This window comes from Palaemon carinicauda, chromosome 9 (genome assembly GCF_036898095.1).
Source record: "Palaemon carinicauda isolate YSFRI2023 chromosome 9, ASM3689809v2, whole genome shotgun sequence".
NCBI lineage: Eukaryota > Metazoa > Arthropoda > Malacostraca > Decapoda > Palaemonidae > Palaemon > Palaemon carinicauda.
Window position 1 is genome coordinate 160,779,066 of NC_090733.1, and position 22,983 is coordinate 160,802,048.

Here is a 22,983-nt window from a genome sequence, read left to right on the forward strand (position 1 = left end):
ATGGCACATATTCTTGAATAATTTGGTTTAAACCTTAAAAATAAAAAAAAAATAAATAGTACTAAGAAATACATTTGATGCAAAGCCACTGAAGACAAATAGTTTCAAAAGGAGAAGAAGAAGAAATAGAACTTCAAGGAAGACAAATAGTTCATAAGGAGTTGGAGAAGAAATAAAAGAACTTCAAGGAAGACAAATAGTTCACAAGGAGACGAGGAAGAAATAGAACTTCAAGGAAGACAAAAAGACAGTTCTAACATGGAAAAAAGGACCAAGAAATAAAACCTGAAATCCTATCAAGTTAACAGTTAAGTATTTCTCTCAAGGAAATGCACATCTTCACATATCTTTGTTATTAAATCTAGACAATAACTGTGAAACCATAAACAAATCCTGACTGAAAACCAATTCCCATCCACCTTATGAAAAATTTGCAGGAGGGATGGAAGCCTTGAATAAAAGAAGGACCATGTTAGGCTGAAACTTTGTATAAAAAAAAAAAAAAAATATTAAATTGATGACCTCAGGAAAAAAGAGAAAAATAGTCATCTAATTACGTAGCTTTGCTGTTATAGGCACAGACTACTAATACTTGAAAGACTTTTTCAAGACTTACGTCAAAGAGTACAGTACAGTACTAAAAACCCTATCTAGCTCCTCTCCGACCTCCAGGAGCACGACCACGAGCTTTCCTCGTCCTGGTAGCAACCTGTTTTTTACCTCCCCTTGCCTTACCCTTACTGGAATCACCAGAACTTGCTGCATTACTGTTGCTCATAGAGTTCCTTGACCGGCCTCGCCTGCAAGTTCTATTCGATATGCTGGGTCTCTGCTGTCTCTGGCGAGTCTGCCTTCCCCGGTGTCCAGAGTCGGTTTCACTTCAGAATTAACTGTTGAAGAATGATCAGTTTTGGAACCCTGCAAGTCACCTCCAGTTCCATTAGAAATCTCTGCTGGTATGTTTTGGTCTGTGCTATCACAATGGGATTCATCCACTTCAATGGAATTTCCATTTAAGACTTTTGGGCAATGGGTTTCACCATAAGATGCACAATAGGCTTCATCTTTAGAGCTAAATTTATCACATGTATCCTTAAATTCATTCTTCTGTCTACTATCACCAATATGTGCATTCCTATCTTCATTAACCTCATTCATATTTTCAGTAGTCTCACGCACTTTATTATTATTACCTTTAATTTCATCATCATCGGTACTGTTTAACACTTTATCATTATCTTCATGTTTATCAGTGTCCTCTGCGATCTGACATAATTTACTTTCTTCATCAACTCTTAAGTCATCTACAGTACACTCATGTACCTGACTTTTCGGCTCTTGTTTAAAGTAATCTTCAGCTCTTATATCACCAGAGCAATTTAAAGAACAATCAGCATATGTGCAGTTAGTGTCACCCTCCTCAGATTTGCGAGGCAATGGGTCATCTGCTGATACTGTAAGCGTACCTAGAGTATCACACCCGACAAGGTCTGAGTTATGACCTTTACCTACTGAAGGCTGTAAAGCATCACTACAATCATTTTTCTGCTCTACCTCCAACTCCTTCTTCACAAGTACTTTTTGGGTTTGAGATGAAATATTGGAACATTCACCAACTTCACTCAACACCACCTGCTTAGAGTTCAAAGATCCCATAACAGTGGTAGAATTATCATATATTATATCAGATGAAACAGAACCACTCTGTACTTCACAATCAAATTTCCCAAGCAAACTTGTACAGCTTCTTACATTATTATAAGTATTACAAGAATTGTCCAAAGAACCAGATTCCTCACAAATTATAGAGCTTGGAATAGGTAAGAGAGCCTCATTAAACTTGTTATCTTCGATTGGATTATCACTTTTCGAGGGTACATTCAAACTAAGCTTATTATCACAACCTGACATCTGTCCCTGGCTATCAGAACTTTTATCAGAGGCTTCACAATTTACCACAGAACTTTTTCCGCTACCTGTCAAATCCTCTCTATCAACAGCTAGTTCAGCGGCTTTATCAAGACCCAAATTCTTTCCTTCAAAATTGGCTTTATTGCACTCTTCTATAATAGTATCATCTCTCTCTCTCTGCAGTAGCTTTTCCTCAAAACATGACAACTTCTCATTTGCAGCACAACTTAAGGAGGCACTGTCAACACCCTGACAAGTTACGAACTTTTGGTTTTCACTTGTAGATTTACTACTTACAGAAGTTTGCTGGGAATTGTAGCTTTCACTAGATTTACTACTTACAAGGGTTTGCAAAAAATTGTTGTCCGGAGACAAGTTGTTTTTCAGTGATATGCTTTGTTTGGATATTCCTTTGTCACTGTCAATACTCTGAACAGTTTTTACCATGTTAGAGCTGGAGGGGAATACCACACATGGAAGTCTTTCAACTTGTGGCTGGGCAAGATGCTGGTAGACGCAAGAGTCATCATTGCAACGACCTAGCAAATCATAGGGACACAGCTCATTCATTTCGTCAAGCTTCTTTCTCCTGTTTTGCAGAAAAGAAAGAAAACACTTACATTACTGAAATCTGGAGGGTCACCTTGCACTCTTTTAAATAGTTAAACCCTACTGAACCTGAGCATGCAATGTTCTCATTAAAATTAAAAATTAAAATCCGTTTCCCGTACACATTTCCAATCTTCAAATGCCCGACACATCCGAATCATTTACCAATCAAACGAGCTGGCTGATACTAACAATCCATCAATCCAAAGACCAATGTCCCTAGCAGCTTCTTTGAAGTACAGTAGAGATATGGAGAAACCGGTACACTCAAAACTAACATGGGGTTTATAAACAAGCCAGAATGGATCACAGAAAAATAGATCTACCCCAATCTCATGTTACCTGGTTGGCCATTTTCAAATGGTTAATGTCTTATTTCTTGACATCCACATCCAGAAGGCATACAATACTACATGAAGAGGGGGCTATATTAAACACATTACATAATCATATTAAAGACACTTTCCTTTGTTCCTAGATAAAAGAAAAAACAAACAGTCCTCTCAAATTGCATTTCACAGGAGTTAATAGACATAATTACAGGACTTCTGACATCTATAAAATAATAAATGGTGAGAGACAAGGAAAAGTTTAAGAAGGATGTCAATCCTCATATAATATAACCTTGGTAACAATGTATCAACCCTTCATAATATTTCAGTTACTGTAAATGTAATTGAAGTGCCTTGGGCAAATAACACTCAAGATTACAGGTTTGCAATCATCAAACTAATTTTCTGATTGGACGATATACAAAAGACTGTCATTCTAACATCGTATACTTCCATTTTTTTAATGGCCAACAAATATACCTACAAAGGAAACAAGCAATTTTCAAAGCTATGTTGATAACATAGCAGAAACTATGCAAAAGCACTAGCTCAAAAAACCATTAGAAATAAGTAGAAGTGCTAAGACCCCAGGGATAATGCAAACATTATTCATAAGTGACAGACGACAATCTAGAATGCCTTGGGATTCAAGCAGAAAACGCACTACATGGAGAAAAAAAAAAGAAAAAAAATAATTAATTTCTCACTTGACCCAATAGAGGAAACCTGAAATAAAATGTATGAGTGATGATAACTTCCCCTCAGACCATCTTAAAATATCATACTCAAAATACCAAATTCCTGGATCCAGTAAAAATTATGGTGCTGTTTTCCCCTCAATTCCTCTTTCCGAAAGCATACCCTTCAGTACCAGCTTTGTCTGGCCAATGTCCATTCATGTCTCCTTCCAACATTATAAGGTGGACATGTTTACTTCATAGATAGGGCCCAAATAAATCAAATAATTGTTGGGAATATTAAAAACTGTACCTTCTGGATCTTAATAAACCTATTCACTGTTGATAATAAGAGTCCCTCTTAAATTCAGGAATAATTACAGTAACCAATTGTGATTAGCTAATTACATTGGTATTATTATTAAAAAGGATGAGATTAAGAATCCCAATAAGACAAACTTGACTATTGCAGAGATAGCCAGGTAATAATACTTTTGACATCTGGCATCACCATGAATTTAAGATTGCCGGATTGGTAATAATACAGATCCATTCAGCTATTGCATCACTTCCTTTAATTGAACCATAAAGACATTAATCAACACCCCCCCTTCCATGATCCTTCGTCAACTGCAAATAAAACCTAACCTAAGTAAATCCATGCACTTCTTTTGGTTTCCTGACAGCTCAGCTCAAAGAATGTTTATACCCAAGTACAACTTCCTTCACTCCATCCATCCACCCAAACCTTGGCCTTTCTCTTGTACTTCTCCCATCAACTCTTGCATTCATCACCTTCTTTGGCTGTCTGCTAAAGAAGGTGATGAATGCAAGAGTTGATGGGAGAATTACAAGAGGAAGGCCAAGGTTTGGGTTTATGGATGGAGTGAAGGAAGCTCTGGGTGATAGGAGGATAGATGTGAGAGAGGCAAGAGAGCGTGCTAGAAATAGGAATGAATGGCGAGCGATTGTGACGCAGTTCAGGTAGGCCCTGCTGCTGCCTCCGATGCCTTAGATGACCACGGAGGTAGCAGCAGTAGGGGATTCAGCCTTATGAAGCTTCATCTGTGGTGGATAATGGGGAAGGGTGGGCTGTGGCACCCTAGCAGTACCAGCTGAACTCAGTTGAGTCCCTTGTTAGGCTGGGAGGAACGTAGAGAGTAGAGGTCCCCTTTTTGTTTTTGTTTCATTTGTTGATGTCGGCTACCCCCCAAAATTGGGGGAAGTGCCTTGGTATATGTATGTACAACTGTGATGCAATAGCGCCTCATGCAATACAGTGTACAGTACTATATTTCATAATATCTAAAATCAAGAGGAAAATAGCAATATAATTATATTGCACAACTACATCAACATAAAGCAATTTAAACCGTAGGCTAAATTTAAAAAAAAAAATATTAACCAAGACTCACTATCAGGCATTGTAAAAAAAACAATCCATAAATCACACTTGACAGATTACAGACCTAAAGCTTGGAAATTGGTGCATCACAATATCCACTTATGCATATATAAATTGGTCTCTCTCTATATCTCTTATGCATGCATAACTTCAGGTATATTTGGGATTAATATGCTGCTGTGTGAAAGGCTACAACAGGGAATCCAACACGACAAACAAAAGAAATACTCTCTCTAAATTTAGAAGAACTGTGCAAACATGAAGTGAAATGTTTTAACAGAAGAACAGCACCATTTAAGAAAATCTGAGACTAATCATGTTAGTCGACAAGCTAAAACTCAACACAAAAGTCACAGCAAATGTACCACGAAAAACTGAGAATCAATTTCTTTTATACCATAGAAAAATTTACTAAATTAACTTTTGATTGATAGATATTTAGTTTCACTTTTCCAAGTTTCTATCATGTGGGAAAAGGAAGAGGGGAAAACAAACACCACATGTTACAAGGTGGAAGATATGTACAACCAGCCATTACAAGTATAATGTGATTATAAGCCCGTGTAAGGTGTATTAAAGCAGGAACTCCAATAATCTGGAAAAATCAATAATCCAGTAAGGATCTGGAACCAAAGGAATTGGACTATCGAAGGTGGTCCCATACTTCTAAAAATTCCTGGAAATACAAAAAGGCAGATCACAACAGACTACTAATACTTAATACTAATAACCTTAGCTAAAAACAACAGGATTTCAATAGAAGAACGAGAAAGCCCTCAAAAACTGCAAGGGAATAGAAGAACCCAACTGAAAACTGAGTATACAACTAGAAAAAGACGAGCAGTTGTACTATTGAAGTACACGTAGTTAAAAAAAAGGCTGCACAACATGATTAAAGAAGGGAACAACCAGCACCTGAAAATTCAAATTCCTAACGTAGAACACCGAAGCAAAGTGCAGCTTTAATGAAGTAAAAATATCATGCTTTCTATGAACACTAATTTAAAAATAAAAAAAATATAAAATAAAACACCTACATCTATTCAAGAAAATTTCAGAAATACAGTAATCATTCTGAAACAATGCTTTTTATAAGACTATATAATATGTAAATGAAGAGATTTTGATTTTTTAAGAACTACTCCAATAACAGGACACTAATTTTAAACATAGTGATATTTGTGCATTCACTTTCAAAGTAACCCTAGTAATCTAAGAATTGTAAACTAAAAGAATAAGTCTTACTGTGCAATAACGGAGGATCTATTTTCCGCTTCCTTGGTTCCTGAACTTCTCTCCCCCTTGTCTGTCTTGCTCATAACTTCAGTAATAATTGGTTGTTTAGGGTCAATTCCTTCTTTGTTTTTTGTTAGCTTCTTTATAGCAGGTCCGACAGTGGAGGTTGCCTTACGCTTTACAGCGCCAGGTGATGAGGTAGAAAGCTTGGGGAAGGCCTGAGAAGAGCTTACATCCTGCAAAGAGGTTTTAATGGTAGTTTTATGTTTACCTATAGGAATACCCGTTACACCTGCGGCACCTTTTCCCTTTCCTTGGAGTTTTGTTGATGCTGTGGCTGCCTGAAGATTGGCTTTGCTTTTGTTGCACACATCACGCATCTGTTGCCTCAGTGAGCTCAGGCTGTTTGCTAATGTCTGTTTGCTTTTGGAAAAATCGAAAATTCTTGGTAGAGAGCTGTCAATGCCTTTTACCTGAAAATAGACATTATTTCAAAACATCAAACTTCAAATGTTACAATGAAATAAATAAATCTAAAAAGAGATAGATAACCCTGTTTCATTTTCATTAAAGTTTACAACATTATGATGATAGAAATCAAAATGAAAAAATAAGCATAACTACTAAATTTCATCCTTGAAATATTACTTTCAATAATCTTAATCATAAAAACTTTCAACATGAATACCGTATCAATCTATCATTAAACTAATCTTTCATGACCCTCAATATTCTTTCTGTACTTCCTTGTAAAAAAAAAAAATTATTCTGAGTGTGCTTTCACCATGTAAAAAAACCTTTCTGCCACTTATTTAATAATCACAATCATATAAGCCATTAAAGAAGATTCCTTATGCTTGTGTAGCATATGATGACCAAACCATAGAAATTGGCACAATTCACACAAATGAATTCTCAATGATAAACATTACTTACCTCCTTTCCAAGTGCTTCACCTTTGGCCTCCAACTCTTTGATAAACTTGCAGTCTTCAGTCATCTGAAACTGAAGTTTCCTAACTTTTTCCATCTTATTCCTGAGATTCCTTGACTGTGCCTGGAAAAAGAAGCTCTTTGAAAACCTCAAAGAACATAATATTCTCAGGGCGAAAATAATTACAGCTTACTGGTCAAACAAAAAAATGCATTCCCAAATAATGGAGCCAATAGCAAGGTGAAAGTTCATCTGATATCTGAACTAAGAGCGAATAAGATAAATTTGAAATAATCTTTATTTTTCCTAACGATACAAACTATAACACACTTTACACTAAATATATTTTGGTAACAGCTGAAATTATCCGTAGGACTCTTAACCCCTTCACTACGAAGCAGCGGATCCGCTCTCAGGCTATTTATGAGATTTGTCACCACTGGATATACATGCTCACTTACTCTATAATAACCTACATTTCATTGTTTATTTGAATACAGAATAAACTTTTCAAATGTGTGCCCTACTTTCTATTGTAATTCACTCTAAACAACCAAAATATTTTTTTTCCTTTCATTGTGGAGTGATTATGGAGTAATTTTTAGCTAAGACTGGCTTATTGGCTTACTCCGACAGTCATGACAAACCGAAACAGTAAAATGGCAGTCTCCTTCACTCCTTTGGTTCAGCAAATAAATAATCATCTGCATTTTATCTAAAACTACTCAAACAATCATGAAGTAGATAGAGTCAAGTTTCTACATAGAATTTGGTAACAAAACCTTCTGGGCATTTCTTTTAAAGTCTAATGTAAATAAACAAGATAGTATCGACACAAACAAAGTTGTGTGTACGGCCATGTGCACGTTTCTCTTTAAATGATAACATACTTAACAGTATCAGGCTGTATACAGTAATATAAGGTGATAAAGTAAGTCAAACATCATTTGTAGTAACACTGATTTCAAATGAAAGGGCTTTTTGTCAACTTCAGAAAATTGTAGGCATTGTATACCCTACGCCAAAATTTAACTCTAAGGGTACTAGTAAGATAACGATTTATGAACAATTCAAACTACGAACAGTCTCTCTCAGTCCCCATTGTGTTTGTTGGTTGAAGACTGTGTATATACAAACCATCCCGCTCTTTACAGTGGAGACACTCTAAGGTGGGTGGAAGTCCCAAAACCAACTGGATGGTAACTGCCCAGGGGTGGGACTCTGCTTCGAACTAGCTGTTTAGAGGCAACCTGTCACCTTGCCAACTTTGAAAGAGTTAACGGCCTGAGCAATTTGTGCGAAGGTGTTAGAACTAAGCATTGTGACTTGCTCAAGTAAGCGTAATATTGGAGCTAAACTCACACTTCCTAAACACTGCCCGATTCCACCTAGCAGAGAGATTATCATCATTATTACTAGTCAAGCTACAACCCTAGTTGGAAAAGCAGGATGCTATAAGAAAAATAGCCCAGTGAGGAAAGGAAACAAGGAAATAAATAAAATTTGAGAAGTAATGAACAATTAAAATATTTTAATAACAGTAACATTAAAATAGATCTTTCACATATAAACTACAAAAACTTAAACAAAAAGAAGAGAGGAACACCAAGAAAATAGAATAGTGTGCCTGTGTGTACCCTCACGCAAAAGAACTTTAACCCAAGGCGGTGGAAGACCACGGTACACAGGCTATGGCACTACCCAAGACTAGAGAACAATGGCTTGAGTTTTGGAGTGTCCTTTGTTTATCCCCTTGTACAGGAACTCAACATCGCTGGATGTAGGGTTAGAGAAGGGAGTGTGTGTGTGAATGGGACACAGTGTCCCACTCTGAGGACGGTGACCAACTGGTTCAATACCATGAAGCCTCCACCTCTGTCAGCTGCTCTGTAGGCATCCCACTACCAGTAGACTGGTAGAAGGATGGGGCCCAAGCAGGTCTAACCTCCCTAGCCCTCTACTAACTCGCTTAAAAGTTTTGCTGCTAGTTTCAGCCATCACCTAAATACATCTTCACTCTAAAGAGCAGAAGAGTTTATAAATAGTGGCAGAACAAGTACTATGATAAGTTTAAATTAAAAAATCCAGGTCGTTACCATAACTGAAAAATGGCATACCATAGTAATAAAAAGTTATGGTAGCACAAGACTGGGTTTGGGTTACCTTTAGATAACCATACTACACTTATTTCATCCTTTATTCCGTGTTGATGCATATTCTTCTTCTTTGTCTACATCTTGATGTAGACATGTTGATGTACATAATTTCTCAAATTTTGCTGTCGATTCTCAGCTATCAAGTTTTAATTCGATTCATCAACACTTTGTAGGATATTTTCTCATATTGTGTTAATTTGAGGATTTATACCAGATACCTCTTATTTTCATCCAGCTACATATTTAGTACAGTATATATTATTTCATAGGCTTACCAAACCCAGTTGCCTCTCACAGGGCCAGCCTAAAATATTTCCTCTTATAGGAGAAGTGATAATTAAACTAAGGAAGTTGGGCTGCTAAGGGGAAAAAGAACTACTCTACCGCAATTTTTTTTTAATGCAATACTGGGGGAGGGTTACCTTGTATAATCTAAAAATACAATCTTAATTTGCTCTGCACTTTCAAACTTTCTATTTGCATTACAAATGTATTATAAATCCTTTCAGAATATGTCTTTTTCTTTTTTGCAAATTTCTAAATGAGAAGACATTAAAAAGAATGTGATAACCAGGCAAAATCTATAAAATCTGTCTTTACAGTTAAAAGTTACGGATGCTTATTTGAAAACATCTAAACACAAAATGACAGAATACCAAACCTAGAAAACAATTCTACACAAACATTACAAAAACTAAACAATACATATTTGACTTTACCTCAAATTGTCCTTCCATTGCCGAGAGTTGAGACCGAAGCTTAACAATCATTTCTTTAGTGGATTTCCTTTTGTTTTCTTCTTCAGCAGCTTGCTGAACTAATAATGTCAGCTGCAGTATGACCTCATTTGTATGAACCCTATTGAAAGAAAATATAGTATACAGTGTACAATACTCCACGAACATATAATCACCTAACTAGTAAAACCTATTAGGACAAAGTCCATTCTCATGTTGATCTATTTCTATCTGATTAAATTCTAGATAACCTTCTAATGAAATAATTTTGCATAAATACTTATAGCAAACTACATGGCTGACCATTAGAGAATATACCATTACTGATTTGCAATTATGAGATTTCTAGAATGCTCTTCAACATAACAGCATTAGTAAATTAATGGGTTCACTTTTTCATCTACAGTGAATATCATCCAAAACAGGAAAAAAAGTCTGTTGGGGAAACTTAAGAAGAAATCTATCACAGAAACTAGACAAAACTAGCATTGTAAGTTCTATAATGACGAAGTGGATACCCTACCTTTTTCTTACATATTCATTTTTGAGGTTATTCCACATCTCTAACTTCTGCTTATCTTGCTCAATGGCTTTCTTTGAAATTAATGAAGACTTCTTGTTGTTGGTATTCACAGACAAGGCTCCTCCTTTATTAGTTTCTTGAATATTTACTTTGGACGATGTAGCCTTATTTATTAATGGACTTCTCGTGTTGATAGTCCCACTTTTTACACCCTCAGGAACATTTCCTTGAATGACTGGCTCATTACAAGAAACTACCATTTTTTTTTCAGACTTTTCACTGCCCTCCTTTTGGCTATCAATCTCATTTCCATCCGAAGGACCTCCATTGTTAACCTCGGGTTTTTCTTCCGCTTTCATTACTTTAACTGGATGGTTTGAGGAGCTTTTAGTTTCCAAAGACCTTTTCCTTGAACTTCCAAGCTCAGTTTCACTTTTGGAATCTACAGGAGTGTCCTTGATCTCAACCAAACCCTTATTTCTTTCAACAGGTTGAGAATTCGCAGATCCAACCTTATCATTGCATTCTTTGTCTAGCGTTACAAAACCAGTCTGCTGCGGTGTCTTTTTGGGAATACTTTTCAACACCATCAATCTCAATGCTTCCTCATCATCTTCATCTTCACTTACATGGGGAGGTCTGTCACAAACAGACTGGTTGGTGTCATCTTCTGAAACTGAAACAGCAGTTGCCATTACATTACTATCAGCATTAATGTTAGGAATCTGGACCTGAATCACAGCCTTATCGTGGAAATTGACTGCTCTTTCTTTACCAGAATTGTCATCACTGGCATTTTTTGGACTTGCTGCAATGCTTTGACTTTTTTCACAACTGATAATACTGTCTTGCAGTGGAATACTTAGGCTGTCCTGACCAACAGAAACTTGAGTGTCAGAACCAACTTCTACATCCTTCAAAATTTTACTATCAGTTGCCTTCTTAAACTGCTGCTGTCGTTCAAGCTGTAACCTTTCTTTTTCCATAAGCTGTTTCTTAAGCCTATGGTACTCCTCCTGTTTTGTTCGGCTCAAATGGCGCACAGCCTGTGGAAAGAAAAATACTACACTATAGACGTAAAAAATATATAGCTAGATAGAATTTTAAGTAACTATTTCCAATAAACTTGATATATAAAGCTCATGCATGGGGTATAAATGTGAACTTTTTAATAATTTTTCAAATTTGTTCCTTTGTACAATGAGTAAACTGTCATCAACTAATAATGAATGAATAGGTAATATGACTGCTAATGAGCTAAGCAACTAACTTTTTTGAGTTTTTTTTTTTTAAACCTCTGAGAATCCAATAACGCACTTTAGCCTAATCCTTTCATGTAGCTCTAAGTGCTATATACACAATTTATTGAGCTTTCTAACGCAATTTTGTTTCTATATTCATTCCTTTATTAGTTATATTACAAAAATTTAACTTAGGTAGTTTGATGTAAGATGTCATTGCTCACCATTAAAAATTTTGCCCCTGGCCTAAAGTCATTATCCTCACAGCAATTTTGTCTTGGCCAGGATCACCCGAGAATTTAAAGATACTAAAAACTACAACAGACAAATGTTTACTTACAAGAGGAGTTGACGTTTGTCCCGACGATTCGCTAGCTACACCATCTAGTCTTGACTTGTTCTTTGATGTATCGCCTGACGTCTTGGCTCTCATGCACTTCAGAAGGGAGTCCAAACTAGAACTGAATGTGTCTTTTTTTCCCCCTCCATTGCTGCTTGTACCAGGAGAATCCTTAGTCTTGCTGCACCCAGCTTTTACTTTAGGTTCTTCTTCTGCATCATCGTCATCATCATCAGATGATGATGTGTCTCCCATATTGATGATGACTGGCTTAATGGGAGGAAATTTTATTTTGAGAGTATCTTTTCTCAAATTCAAATCGTAAGGTAAGGTGAAATCATAACGACTGTGTTTTGGATCCAAACCATATCCACCAATATCAGAGAGGTGACGGGAATCCAATCTGAGTGTGTGGGTGGGGCTCCCCTCTTTTCCCACTTTGGTGCGCTGCAAAGCGATCCTTCGAGATAATGCATACCCTGACACGGATCTGATTTTGGGAGATGATTCTGCAGAGGATGGATAACTACATGGGGAGGAGTTTTCATACAGGTCTAACTTCTTACCAATACTTCCTACAAGAGGACTATTATCCCTAGTAGCAACGTTGCATTCTGTTCCAGAAGCAGATGCGCCTCCTACATTAGCACTCATTAGGTTCTCTTCTTTCTGCAACTTCTTCTTTGAAAGATCAATGAGGAGCTGAGCTCGTAAAAGATCCTCATCATCATCATCAGGATGTGAAGAATTAGATTTTATATTTACGTCCTCTTTGCTTGCATCGCCAAGTGTGGCCTTGATATGATCAATGAGCAGTTTTTCTTTGGCTACTTTTTGTTTCTGTTTTGCCAATTTCTTCCACCTCTTTTTTCTTCTTTTTTTAGCAGCAGCTCTACTAATTTTTACTTGATCAGCAAAAGCTTTGGTTATCTTACTATCAGTATTTACTTTAATTAATGTTCTCCCATTATTTGTAATTTTAACATTTTGTAAATTCTTTTCCAAGATGTCCTGGTTGACTACTTTCTTTGAAGGAGACTTTGTCAGATTAACCTCTAGTAAATTCCTCTCTCTACTTCCAGATGAAATTTGTCCTTGTGAAGAATGATTTTGTAGTACAGCATTCATAAAGGCTTGATACTTGTGAGCCGCTTGGTCCTTTAAGGATGACTCATGATTGAAACCATCAAGGGCAGCATCTTCATCGCCCTTTTTCCAGTTATCTATGCAACCAGATGCTTTGGGAAGGTTTAAAAGGTTACTAGTCAAATCGTTTTCAATTTCTGTGCTCTGTTCTTGGCAAAATATAGACACTTCTTTTCCCCGGAGATCATTAGCTTGGTCTTCTAAATGATCGTATGACACTAAATCAGTCTCCTTTTGAGAATTGTGCCCCCAATTAACATTTCCTTGGTTTGTGGCATCATAGATCTCTCCTTGTTCTGAAGAATTGGCTGGGTTGGACTGCATGGACTGAAGATACATATTTTGATCATAGCACCAATTATCTATATTGTTTATATCATTATCAGGTTGATCAGGGGGTGGAGGTGGGGGCATCATATATGCCCACTCCACAGGAATCTGAAAATTTTGTTGATATCCATCTCTGTTTGTATTTTCCTCTGCCCGTCCAATTAAAATGTCATCATCCAAGGCGATATCCTCACCTACTTCTTTAAGGACCTCATCCACATCCTCAAAATTTTCATCTTCTGGAGAGCTATCACAAATTTCCATATCAATAATATCTTGGTTACTGTCGGAGAGATCTTCGACATTTTCTCTGTGCTTCTGCTCTGCTTTACCCAAGGTATTCTCCTTTATCACACTTTCTCCTCTCTGATTTTCCCTCCACTCAAACTCTCCTGCTGCATCCCTTTTAAAAATACACTCAAGCAGAGTGCCTTCCAGGGAACTAGGCGAACATGGTTTTTCCGAAAGTGCAAGATATTCAGTATCAGATATGGCATAAGTATTAGCTGTATCACTATCTTTAGCTTCAAGGTTTGCTATCTGAGAAGCTACCCGATTTTCTTTTCGAACATCACTCAAGATTTTCAGAGATGATTTCAAGGCGATTAAACGAAGCTGCAACTCATCTTCATCTTCGTCATCAAGACCTGCGGTTATCATATCCTTTAACACTTTACTAGTTTCTCCTTCATCATCATATTCATCAACATTTATAACAGGGGGATCAACAGACTCAGCCTTTTGTGTCAATGTTTCTGTTCTTTCTTTGGCAGCCTCTTTTGAAGTCTGTAATCCTGAATTATTAGGAACTTTTAGTTTACCTCTCTTAGTTTTTCTCAAAAGCATCTCCCCTAAACTGCCCGGTGGCGGCAATGCACTGTTATCACCCAAGGTTAAATCTATTTCTTCTGTCCTGTTGGAAACACTGTGAGAGACTTTCTTTGAAGTTACACCAGATTCCTTTCTTCTCTCACTCCTTCCTTTGATAGATCTTTCTCTAACTCTGCTTTTACTTTTAACATGAGTAGACTTTGCAGGAGTCTTTAGATTTCGACTTGGAGGACGGACAGATCTCACGGGGGCTCTGCTTGGCTTAGAATGTTTCATTCGACCATATATAGGAGGAGAAGACTGCCTAGTGACTTCTTTTCTAGGAGATGGACTATGTGGCCTAGTTACCTTTCTTGGGCTGGAATGGTCTTTTTCAGGTAGAGAATCACAAAATTCAGAGGATTTCTTCACTTTACTCTCACGCTTGTGATAATGTTCTTCCAAATAACTTTGAAAATGTGAAACCCCAGCAGATTGTACTTCCCTTCTGTCTGCTTGACTAACCAGCTTGTTTTCTTTTCCTAGAATGACAAAAAAATTACTATAAAGCAAGATGATTTTCCAAAGCCAATGGTAGAAAACGATATGCACACAAATAATTTTGTTGCATAGAACAAAATGGTACTATTTCCATTATAAAAGAACTTTATTTGAACTGAAATTGACAAAATAGAACATATAAATCAAAATTGGTAAACGGAACGTTATCATATGAACGGAAACTGAATATGTATGTGAACGAAAAAACTTTTAACGAATACCATGGCTAAAAGGTGAAGTTTGCTAAGAAACTAAACATGGCAAATAATGCTTAAAGTATAAAACACCTACTAGGTATTATATATAAACCTGTTACTATGCACTGCTAGCGAGTAGTGAGGATTAACAAAATTTTCCATATGGCTATAACAGTAGTACTACACCATTTTCATCAATTAATTCAGTACAGCAGAATTTCTTAGCTAACCCCTACAGTAACACTGATAGATCTGATGGCAGCAACATTTGCTTCCAGTCATGAATAATCATAACAACGATAGAATTTATGTAATGGAGCTACTGTATCTTCAATTTCCACTGAACCTCCATTGTCCTTAAAAACTTTACAACTCTTCTATAATTGTGCTCTTCCACTTGTAATGACAATGCAGTACATACAGACATTCAAGATTTCACACTGCCTAATACCTAAAGATTTTCAATACCTCCATCCCAAATCAGTGTCTCTCAGGTTATGTCACTGATATTAGAGATAATGACTAAGATATTATATTGCTATTTAGCACTGATGCTTGAGAACTTTCATTTAGCCTTCATACCAGACTCAATTAACATACCAGTACAGTATTCATTTGTTATTTTTTAATGCTTTTCCAATACCTACACCATTACTTCAATATCAGATTTCTAATGGTATTACTAACTTGCTTCATAACACTACAGTATGTACATATGAAATATTTATTTCCCAAACATGAAACAGTATGTACAATATCTTGGATATTTATGTAACAACAAATGACACATGAACACTGACCTCTACCTCTTGGTGGACTTATTACAAGTACATCGTTGCTACTACCACAGCTACTGGTGCTGCAGGAGCACGAGCATGTAGAACCTGATGACTTCACGCTCTCGGAACTACTGCTTGGCGACCGATGTTTACTGTGCTCTTTTACTGCAGGGGCCTTCCCCTTGTGTCTAGAAATATGCTTGTTGAGGGTTTTGCTGCTCCTCTTTGATTTACTCCCCATATCTCTGTATGACTTCTTTTTTCTTGTGCAAGAATTCCTTCTGGCAGATTCTTGAGCGTCACAGTAATTTGTGTAATGTTCCATTACCCCCCTTGCCCAGTTGTCTTCATTCTTTTTGGGGCTCGTGAAAATTGCAGTCCGGCCGAGGTCATCATAGATGACAACTTCTGATGGCTTGACAACCCTTTCAATGGTTATTTCTGAAAAATAAAATCTCCCTCAGTACAGGGGGAATAAAATATAACCAACTACATACCACAATGTACATAATCAACCACAAAAAGAACTTAATCATTAATAGTTATACAAAATTTCCATCAAGACATATCACTAGAATTTTTCTGTAAAAGAACTTCAACTTCCAAAGGACTGTCGTTGACAAATAAAACTACAGCAACTAAGCCCCTATATAGTTACAGTGCACCCTGAGTAACATTTTAAAAACTACAATGGTTATCTGCACTACCTAACTACAATGTAAGTTTTCTATGTTTAAAACTTCATTTCACATGATTCACAAAAAAACCCAAAGCTTATTACCATATATCAGATTTATAAATATTATATGAAAAGTATACTAAATAACAATTAGCTGAATAAAAATACAATACAGTACTGCCAAATACCAGATGTTCAATATCCCACCAATTTCCAAGAGTCCATCTATTCACGCAAATGAAAACCACATATTCTAAAATTAACTTGTTATTTTCCTAACCGTACAAACCTGGGTCCTTTAATTAGAGTATGACATAAGTGCAGCTGGAATCTTGGCTGTTAAAATTCATAACAAGGTGCTAGTAGTTATTGGCAGGCCTAACCCCACTACCCCCGGGGTAAGCCTCAGCCCCCTACCAGCTCACCGAGAAGCCACTTGACTTGCACCTAGATGAAAACTTAAAGGACGGAAGAAAACTTGAAGGACGGGTTTGTATGATTAGAAAAAATGAAAATTACTTTTAAAATTTATGAATTTGTTCCTACACAGATAAAAACCTTCGTCCTTTAATAGGAGACTTATTCTTGAGAGGGAAGAAAGTCCTATAACCAGACTGGCTGGTTTAAAATACTAGGATGTCCAACACTCAGGCCTTATGAGGATAAAAATTGTTGACTCCAATCCAATTCCATCACCTGACTATCAGGACATACATAAAGCTAGGATACAGTCACAGACAGGTCATGGAGGAGCTATATGCCCTGAAGGGTATTGTGTCTCTAATGTAATGTTCTACAAATGCATGGGTTCCCATTACTATCCATCATACCCCTTGTCAAGAGGATGGGGGTAAGAACTTCCACTGTAACATTGAAAGAACAGTTACTCAGTATTGCATCTTAGTTACTCAGTATGGTCTATTACCTGCATCGAGGTCCATTCAAACGACATTAATAGTTCATCCGCTGCATCTCAAGGAAGGGGAAGGATAAGAGCTAAGAAGGCCAAACATTCTTACTTTCACCTACACTGATGATGTAACTTATCTTAGAGCTGCTTCTTGTCATGTGTGCTACACCCACTGATGAGCACTTACTACATGTCTTAAAATGAAAGTGTCAAGTGAAGTTGGTGCATTCCTATAGCTAGTAGGCTGCAAAGTTCGTCTGACGTTTAAAAATTTTTGCTTTCAGGACCAGGCCCACTGAACAACTCTTCTGAAAGGCTAAAAGTTATGCCAACCGCTCACTGACTTCATGAAGGCGTGCCAGATTCGTATGTCTCAAGCCGTCTGTCTAGCACCCAATTAATAGATTCCCAAAGCCAGAACGAGATTGAGTTTTATATTTTCTTCTTAAGTCTCCCTGCGCAAATGAACAGGTTCTGCAATCATGGCCTGAATGGTTGAGTTCTCTTGATGTAGCATCTTAGTGCACTCATAGGGTATAGAAGCAACTTATCCGAAGTCAGGTACTTCCCTAAGGGAGAATATAGAAAAAAAAATCAAACTTAGGTCGTTCACAGCTGGGTTTTGCGTTTTCGCTATGGACTAGGGAACAAAGGAAAACGATACCTTCCTCCCACCCTCCGTGTGACTGATGAAGTATAACAGTCATTGTCGCTAACCCATTTTGTCAAAGCAAAAGCAAGAAGAAAACAGGTTTGGAGGGACAAGTTCGTATCCAATGCTTTATTTGGTTTGTAGGGGGGGCTTTCATAAACCTAGAATACTTCGCTACATTCCAAGAGGGAGTTCCGAGTTCTCTTGGTGGGCAAGATTGTTTAAAACTCTTACGTTATTCAACATCAACAATTCCCATGCAGAAGAAAGGTAGACTCCCTTCAACTTGAAGATCTGGTAGCCTTTTTTCATTTCGTAACACTAGGAGTCTGTTATCCATTGGATAGATACTATGAGTAGAAGTGGCCCTTCTATGGCACCAATCACAAAAGATGGCCTAATTGGCCTGACAGACTGCCGTAGATGATCTTCTGAGGTATCAAGACACTATGCAGATTTTTGGGGAAAAAAAACCTCTGAGGAGACTCCGGATAACCTCACCAGTGAAAACACAGGTATGTCAGGGAACTGTGGTGTTAAGATGTGGTTGGCATAAAAGATCCTTATCTTGGAGCCTCGGCTAACAGCATTAGCAGGTACCATCCTGCATGCAGGCATTTGGGGATTACAGTGAAAAAGCATATATGTCTAGACCTTCCCAGGTATGTTGGAAGATGACTTCCAACGATGCTGCGTAATCTGGTATCAGTGTGCGTGTGCAGTACACTGGAAGCTTGTTGTTTAGCTTCGTCAGAAATACGTCATTAAGAAGCTCCTCGCTAACTTTAGAATTTGTCCCTGTGGACTTAGTTTGTTGGCTACCACATTACTTTTCCCCGGAATGAACCCAGTTGACAGGTGTACTGCAATGATCTCTACCCATTTGTGGGTTGCTATCGCAGTTGCATAGGTGTTGAGGCACCATATCTCCTTGTTTGCTGATGTAGGCTACTACATCATGTTGTTAATCAACGCTACCGAGTTGCCTATCAAAACACATCGGAGAAACTTAAGCCAACCGTGCTGCCTTCATCTCTAGAATATTGATGTGAAGGGGAAACACTTCTTGACCAGAAGCCCCGAGATCGTATGTTCTCTTAGATAGCTCTGTGGAAATAAAAATTCTGGAATAGAGGAATCCAGCAGATTCTCTGAACAAATTTTCATCCCTTAACCACAAATGTAGATCAGACTTGGCATACTGTTGCACCAGAACTAGGCAATGAGGAGGGTCTTTGTTGTGAGCCTTTGGTCACCAATGCAGCAATCTTAAATGTAGACAGCCATGGGGAACCAGTTTCCCCAGCAATGAGAAGTGACCTAGGAGTTACTAGAAAAGGGAGTCTTGTTACATACTTTGTGATCTGATGGCAACACTTCCCTTTTAACTGTTGTGTCCACTCTCATCCCTATGCACTACACATTTTGTTTGGGAATGAAGCTAAACTTCTCCCGTTCAGCACGATCCCTAGATTCTGGAAAAATGAAAAAAGTCTGTTAGTGTTGCAAAAATTGGCTCTTAAGAGGACGATAGAATCAGCCAAGTGTTGAAGTATCTCAATAGCCTGACGCCCTTGTCACATGCCAAGGACGAGTCAACACTCTAGTGATGACCAGGAGAGCAGTCGCCAGCCCATACCAGAGGACTTTGAACTGGAAGACCCTGCCCTACCATAGAGAGCTGGAGAAACTTCCTAGATGACCGATGTACCATTATTTGGAAATATGCATGTCTCAGATCTAAAGAGAGCATATGATCATCCTTCCTGATGACATTCCCGACAGTGTTTGCTGTCTCCATTCGGAATCGTGTTTGGATAAAAAACTAGTTTAGAGCAGAGAGATTAACTACTGGTCTCCAGGTTACTTTCATACCAGAAAAAGGACAGTAATAGCCTCGAAAACCGTCCAGGTATTCTTGATAAGCGTTCTTGTCTAGCATCATCTGTACTTCATGCTTGTAGGATGCAGTGTTTCTGTGATCCTAGACCATACAATGATTACATCGGAGCGAGTGAAGAGGACGTCAACCAATGAACAGGCTTAGGTATCCGTGTTAGAGAACTTCCACCGTCCAATCTTCCAAACAGTGGCATTGCCACCTCCGCCACCAGCTTTAAATGGATCACCCCAAATCGTGGCTGCTGCATCAGGGATTGCCTTCTCTTGGGACCTAGCCTCTCTCCTGCATCTGCCTCTTCATAGTTGCATGAACTAGTTGTGAAACGATTGGGCAGCATAAGTTAGTGAAGCTAATGGTGTAGTCGACCTCAGTCATTGTTTTCATGAAAGCCGATATTGAGGTGCAGTAGCTCTGTTTCATTCCGAGAGTCGCTGCAGATTTTCTGAAGGAGACTGCTCGCTGAAAAAGTAATTTTGGTTTCATTTTCTCACTTTTCTTTTGTTCTAATTCATCTGGAGGGAACAGAACAGGTTTGTTTTTAATTAAGGCATTCTTCAAAGCTAGTCTCCCTCTGTCCTATCTGCCTCACGAACATCACGTCTATGGTGTCTCTTCACCTCAAGACCCAGGTGGTCCATTGGTTAGTGGCTTGGTGAGCCAGAAAGGTAACTGCCTTTGCCCCTGAAAGAACCAAGTCTGTAAACTTTCGTTTTCTCAGGATTTGACAAATTCTGAGAGGAGGCTAAGAAAGCCACTGTACCTGACCATCCTGCCAAAATAGATTGATCAATAAGACTATGTGCAATTGAAGAAGAAACAGACTACATGAGTCTCTTAAAAGTAAACTTTTTATCACGAATCACACCTAAAATTTTAACTAGCATAGGGTTAAAAGAAACATTATCAATGAAAAGAAACATTATCAATGCTGAGATCTGGATGTTGAGGAGCCACTGTCCTTGAACTGCTTACAATAATACTTTTGAGTTTTGTTGGAATTAAACTTCAAACCCCATGATTTGTACCATGCACCGATTTTAGCTAGATCTCTACTAAAGGATTCAGCAATGCCAGATTTATAATCAGGAGATGGAATTGAAGTACAGTAAAGAGTAGCATCACCTGCATATCCAATGAGCTTGTTTTTTAGCCCAAACCACATATAGTATGTGTACTGCCCATACTGTACAGTAGTAAGAAAAGTAATGGGCCAAGAACACTAACTTGAGGAATGCCAGACATCACATTCCTGCCAAGAATCTTCTGTTCTAGGAGTATCAACCTTTGTACATGCAAAGATGATCCTCCTTGAGAGTGGAAAAGAGCATGTGCATTCCTAATCCAGTAATTGCATGGTAAGGGGCGATCTGGAAATTCTAAAATACGGGATCTAGTGTTTACAGGATTGCACTCATTAGTTGGCGTTCTGCAACTGTCACTGGCAAACAGGAATAGTATTCTTCCTGATGCAGCACGTTCAGAAAAGTATACTTACGCATGAATAAGAGAGCATTCTCTTAACCAGGGTAGCTCACATGTAGAGGGGGTTGTGTGCATTACGAGTAAAATAAGCTCTTGGCGAGCCTTGCTCAAATTAAATGGATGTGATGAAGTGTAAGCTCTTGCAAAGTATTTGCACTACTGTATTTGGTGTGCACAACCACGCATAGGTGAAAGATCCAGGCGAGCACACGCTTGATGGGTTCTTTGCTTTCTGTAGGAGGACGTAATTTTTTTATGGGGGAATTCTTCCTCTGAAGACATAATTACAGTATACATCTCCTAAAGAGGGGTGATGGATATTCTTTGGAGAGACTGTTGGCATCTTGCTGGAGGAAGTCCTCTTCGTCTTGTAACGGTGATATAGGTTAGGAGAAAGTTTCCTTGATGCTGTAACTGGTAAAGGGCTAGGCAGCTTAAGCACTTCCTTGAAGGTAAGGGCGCCTCTGTAGGTGAAGATAGCTGATTAACTAGCCTATCAGAGATGTCAATACAGTACTGTATTAAGATATGGGGAGTCAGAGGATGCTTCAACAAGTGCAGCTGAAGAAGCACGTTCCAGCGACGGACACTTTACCTCGGATACCACTAGGGCCTGAAGAAGTATCTCTCAAAATGGAATAACTTCTAGTCCTAAAGGTGTCCATAATGTCTTTTGGACAATGTCACTCGCATTATAATCTGAAAAGTTTTCCTTGTGTTTGCCAAAAGTAGAAGCCATATCAGTCTCTCCAGGGAAAACTGATATCGCTCTAATTCCAGGCTTGTCCCCCAGGTTAGACTATCGTCTTCCTTCTTTGTATTCCTCCAAAGAAGGGAGATGGATAAGGATCAGAAGCCCGAGTTCCAGAGGATTTTTTTGGCCTTATTTGGAAGAACCAAAAGGCAAAGAATCTTGAATTCCTTCTTCATCTTCTAGCCTAACTTCTGCCACTGGGGACTAATAACAACTCCCTATACCCCTCAAAAACAGTCACAACCCACGAAAGCATGACATAAAATAGGGGATACACATTAGGCTTGCTCATGAAAGTCTAACAATGTCATCCAGGAATTTTAGAAACAAACCCCCTTGCCTACATGTGGTTTCTCCATAAACAGGCACATGCAAATCAGTCTAAAATGATAAAGAAAAAACGATTGATAAGCCAAGTCTAGCGACCGAGAGTACGTCTGTAATACTGTACTCGGCAGCTAGAGGCATAGGGGCTTCTCAGTGAGCAGGTAGGGGGAGGTGGGGTTTCACTGCTGCCCACCATTAACTATCGACACCATGTTATAAATTTTAACAGCCTAGTAATCAGCAGCGTTGAAATCATACTCCTATTAAAGGAAAAATGTTTGTACCAATAAAGAAACAAATATAATTCCAGTCTATCATAAACAGACTCTACCTACTAAAATATAAGTGTTACT

The 22,983-nt window shown here is 38.1% G+C and overlaps 1 protein-coding gene across 1 annotated transcript in view; it reads right to left on the reverse strand.

The window, feature by feature from the left end:
- Positions 1–470: 470 nt before the first annotated feature.
- The window catches only part of LOC137647316 (serine-rich adhesin for platelets-like), a 38,716-nt gene continuing 16,203 nt past the window's right edge, over positions 471–22,983 (reverse strand). The window contains exons 2-8 of the mRNA XM_068380713.1: positions 15,945–16,364; positions 12,101–14,928; positions 10,520–11,565; positions 9,979–10,117; positions 7,107–7,226; positions 6,180–6,643; positions 471–2,500 (exon numbers count right to left, since the gene is read on the reverse strand). Of these exons, the coding sequence (XP_068236814.1) occupies positions 775–2,500; positions 6,180–6,643; positions 7,107–7,226; positions 9,979–10,117; positions 10,520–11,565; positions 12,101–14,928; positions 15,945–16,364 (6,743 nt within the window). The 3' untranslated portion in view covers positions 471–774. The remainder of the gene's footprint in view (positions 2,501–6,179; positions 6,644–7,106; positions 7,227–9,978; positions 10,118–10,519; positions 11,566–12,100; positions 14,929–15,944; positions 16,365–22,983) is intronic.